The sequence below is a fragment of the Propithecus coquereli genome, unplaced genomic scaffold, assembly GCF_000956105.1.
Source record: "Propithecus coquereli isolate 6110/MARCELLA unplaced genomic scaffold, Pcoq_1.0 Scaffold422, whole genome shotgun sequence".
NCBI classification, from domain to species: Eukaryota; Metazoa; Chordata; class Mammalia; order Primates; family Indriidae; genus Propithecus; species Propithecus coquereli.
This window is the reverse complement of record NW_012149975.1, coordinates 119,677-122,934: the sequence shown is the minus strand read 5'-3', so window position 1 is coordinate 122,934 and position 3,258 is coordinate 119,677. Positions and strand designations below refer to the sequence as shown.

Below are 3,258 nucleotides of genomic sequence, written 5' to 3'. Positions count from 1 at the left end.
GGAAGCAGTACTCTTAGCTAGCTAACTAGATGGTAGCTCCCTTGGGTTACTTACTGAGACCCTATTTTCATGCAGATCTGAGCTATCCTATACCCTCACTGCAATCTAGCTTTTCCTTAAGTATAAAGTCTGATATGCGATGGCTCACGTACAGCTTCAATATTTGAAATAAAGGAAGCTTTATGCAGATTTTGGCTTTTAATGATTCTTCTCTGACAGTAGAAAGATTCAAACCATAGCCAATTCTAAGAACCATGACAGGGTTACTTCAAAGGATCTGACTTGCTGAAACTAAATATAATTCATGTTGCTTTTCTCTATGACATGCCATAATATTTTTTCAAAAAATCTTTAAACATTTTAACTTTGAAGAAGGAATAAAAACAGCCATTTTAGAAACTAGAGACACCCAAGCACTGATCTATTCATAGTTTCTACACAGCTGAAGTTGGCATCAAATAGACAAAAAATAGTACAGAAAACCTATATACACCAAAGATTTAGAAAAATCCATCTCCCAGGAAGCAGGTCAAAAGGACTCAGTTAAAGATCTCACTGAATGTAGGAAAATCTATGAGAAGCAACGTAAAGCCTTCTGCTGGGATATAAATAGGAATCAGTCCATGTAATGAAGAAGTTACTTTCCTTCCTAATCTAAATGCTTGCCTCCAGTCTGTGCTCAGAGAAAGGTCATGGTCATTTGAACTGGTTGTCAATCAAGGTACCCTTCATTTTCGCTTTCTTGGCTTCGAGTTCAGCCTGGAAAGAACAAAAGTGTATGGTTTAATACATTAAATTCTTATTTTCCTTCCTTATTCTAACCACCCCAAACACTCTCCCTTAATGTTCATTTCGTGTACAAAATAGAATAGTGGTTCTAAAATGATTATGCATCTCTAGCAACTGCTTTCCAACCTTTCTGATGTCACAGCACACATAGAAAATGCTATTTGTAGGCAAAACGGGTAAATAGACAAGGCTGCAGCCAAAGGAAGTCAGTGCAGAGATTCCAGCAGCCCCAGCACCCCATCCCCAAGGGCTGAGGGAATCAATATCATGGCATACCAGTATCCTATTCTTGGCAGAACAGGAAGAAGAACATCATTCTAGATCAGTACTACTTAAAGTTGTGTAGTCCATGAACTGTTTGTTATCAGTCCATGCAAGATATGTATAAAAATTGAGAGTAAGCATTCAGAAACTTTTATAGCGATTTGACAGAGTAATAATAATCTAATAAATATTGAGGCCAATTTATTTTATAAATTAAAAATCTGTTCATGACAAATTGAAATTTGTCAAAAATTTAAAAAAAGAAAGCACTGATCTTTCACCTTAGAAAGTTTGAGAAGCACTGCTCTAAACCACTGTGGCAAGGTAAAGCAATTCCCAGGACCTACCACCTCTGTCACCGAAACTCCACTCATTATAAGAGACTGGTATACCTTTTGACCAGGCACCAATAAAGTGATGTCTGATTTTAATGAAATATTTTAGGTAAATTATTATCAAAAAAGCAAAAATCTAGGCACCATCATATATAGATGTACATGCTCTAAGATGATCCAATGACTAATGCAGAAAACCACCAGTGCTTTAAGAAGCAACGACCAACTCCAATTCTGGTATCCCCAAGGTAGCACTATCGTATGCCATCATTTCCTGGAAGAGCAACCAAAAACCCTGACCTTGGACAAGAAGCAGATTAAAATATGCTAATTAGGGCTATCTAACAAGTATCATGACTTGGGGCCTTGATCCTGCGGTCACTACTACAGAGCTGGGTACACCAACAGTCACAGATTGGGGTTAGAAAGCTGGCAGCCAACTACCCTAATAACTCCCAGTAGACTTGCTAAGGGTTTGCCTGCCTGCTGGAAGGTCTTTCAGACCATGAAATCCAAACAATCACCTTTCTACCCCATGCTACTCACCAGCTCTTGCAGTCGCCTCTTGCTCATGCCTTTGCGCTCCAGCTGTTTTTCGATCACTTTGGCATTCTGTGCGTATGAGTCAGCAACTTCTCTCTGAAGGAAAAAGTGTCCTTACACCAGCAGCCTCATTGAGGAATAACAACAAAGACCATAAGTAGTAAATTATACTACTCAAATCATGAAATCATTACTGAAATGGCAGGACTCTGTTCCCTTTCATACCTGTACCTTTTCAATAATCCAGGAGAGTTCAGGTTTCAACCGAAGCCATTTGTAAAATAACACATAACATCTCTCGGTAAACATCATTATACTGAAGTACCATAAAGGTAATTACTGCTATTGCTAAGGGCAGACTCACAAGCCATCAGAGCTGGACTAAAAGGGAACTGCAGCAATTTAGTCCAATAGTTTTTCAAATGAAAAGGGATGAGGGCTTTGCCCTCTAAGGCATCTCAAAAAACCGTATGAAAAAAATAAGTCACTGATCTCATCTAACTCCCTTGTTCTCATTTTACAGATCTCTCTGAGATCCAGGGAAATAGGAACTAGCACAGTCATAGAGTTTCTTACCTGCGGAGCAGAGTCTAAATGCAAAGTCTCTAATTTGTCTGCTAATCAGAGGCTGTAGCTCTAGAGTCCCTTTTCCTCTCCCACACCAAATTCCATCTCTCCTCAGAGCAGAAGCACTTACAGCCTCAATCTCCTCCTCCTCTTCATCAATGGTAGACACAGTGACAGAGCTGAACTTGCCCATGTCTTTAGTCCGTTTGGTCATCATCACCTGGAGTGGCAGGAATAGGAGTTAGCCTAACTCACCACAAGAAGATCCATGAATGGGGGGTGGGGTGGGGTGTGTGCGCCTGTGTGCAGGGCTGTGTGTAAGGGGGACACCTACCTCCTTGGGACAGGCTGACCTATCTAAAAGTGCCAATGTTTTCATTTACATTATAGTTTTCTAACATTTGCCACCAGGGATTTTTAAAGAATATTGAAAAATCATCCTAGTTCATTCAGTTTTTAATTGTTCACATTGGAAAAAGAAGAAATTTTGAAGGAAATAAATGTGACTAAAAACCATACACTTTCTAGCCTTACTCACAAGGCAACTATAGGAAAGAAAAAAATACACAATAAGTGTTATAATTCTATAACGTCTGCTCATACACAAAAATGGCATTTTCTTAATAAAGAATCTACCTCTTAAGGAGAAAAGAAAGAAAGAGAGGGAAAAAAAAGAGAGAAAGCAAGCAAGCATGCATGCATAAAGGGCAGTTTTTCATGCACTGTAATCTTATTTAAAAATCTGGTCTAGGCCAGGCAC

General features: G+C 39.1%; 1 protein-coding gene across 1 annotated transcript in view; it reads right to left on the bottom strand.

The window, feature by feature from the left end:
* Nucleotides 1-482: 482 nt before the first annotated feature.
* LOC105817739 (chromosome unknown open reading frame, human CXorf56) overlaps nucleotides 483-3,258 on the bottom strand; it is a 13,940-nt gene continuing 11,164 nt past the window's right edge. Inside the window, exons 4-6 of the mRNA XM_012653522.1 lie at nucleotides 2,629-2,718; nucleotides 1,935-2,027; nucleotides 483-759 (exon numbers count right to left, since the gene is read on the bottom strand). Coding sequence (XP_012508976.1) covers nucleotides 697-759; nucleotides 1,935-2,027; nucleotides 2,629-2,718 — 246 coding nt within the window. The 3' untranslated portion in view covers nucleotides 483-696. The remainder of the gene's footprint in view (nucleotides 760-1,934; nucleotides 2,028-2,628; nucleotides 2,719-3,258) is intronic.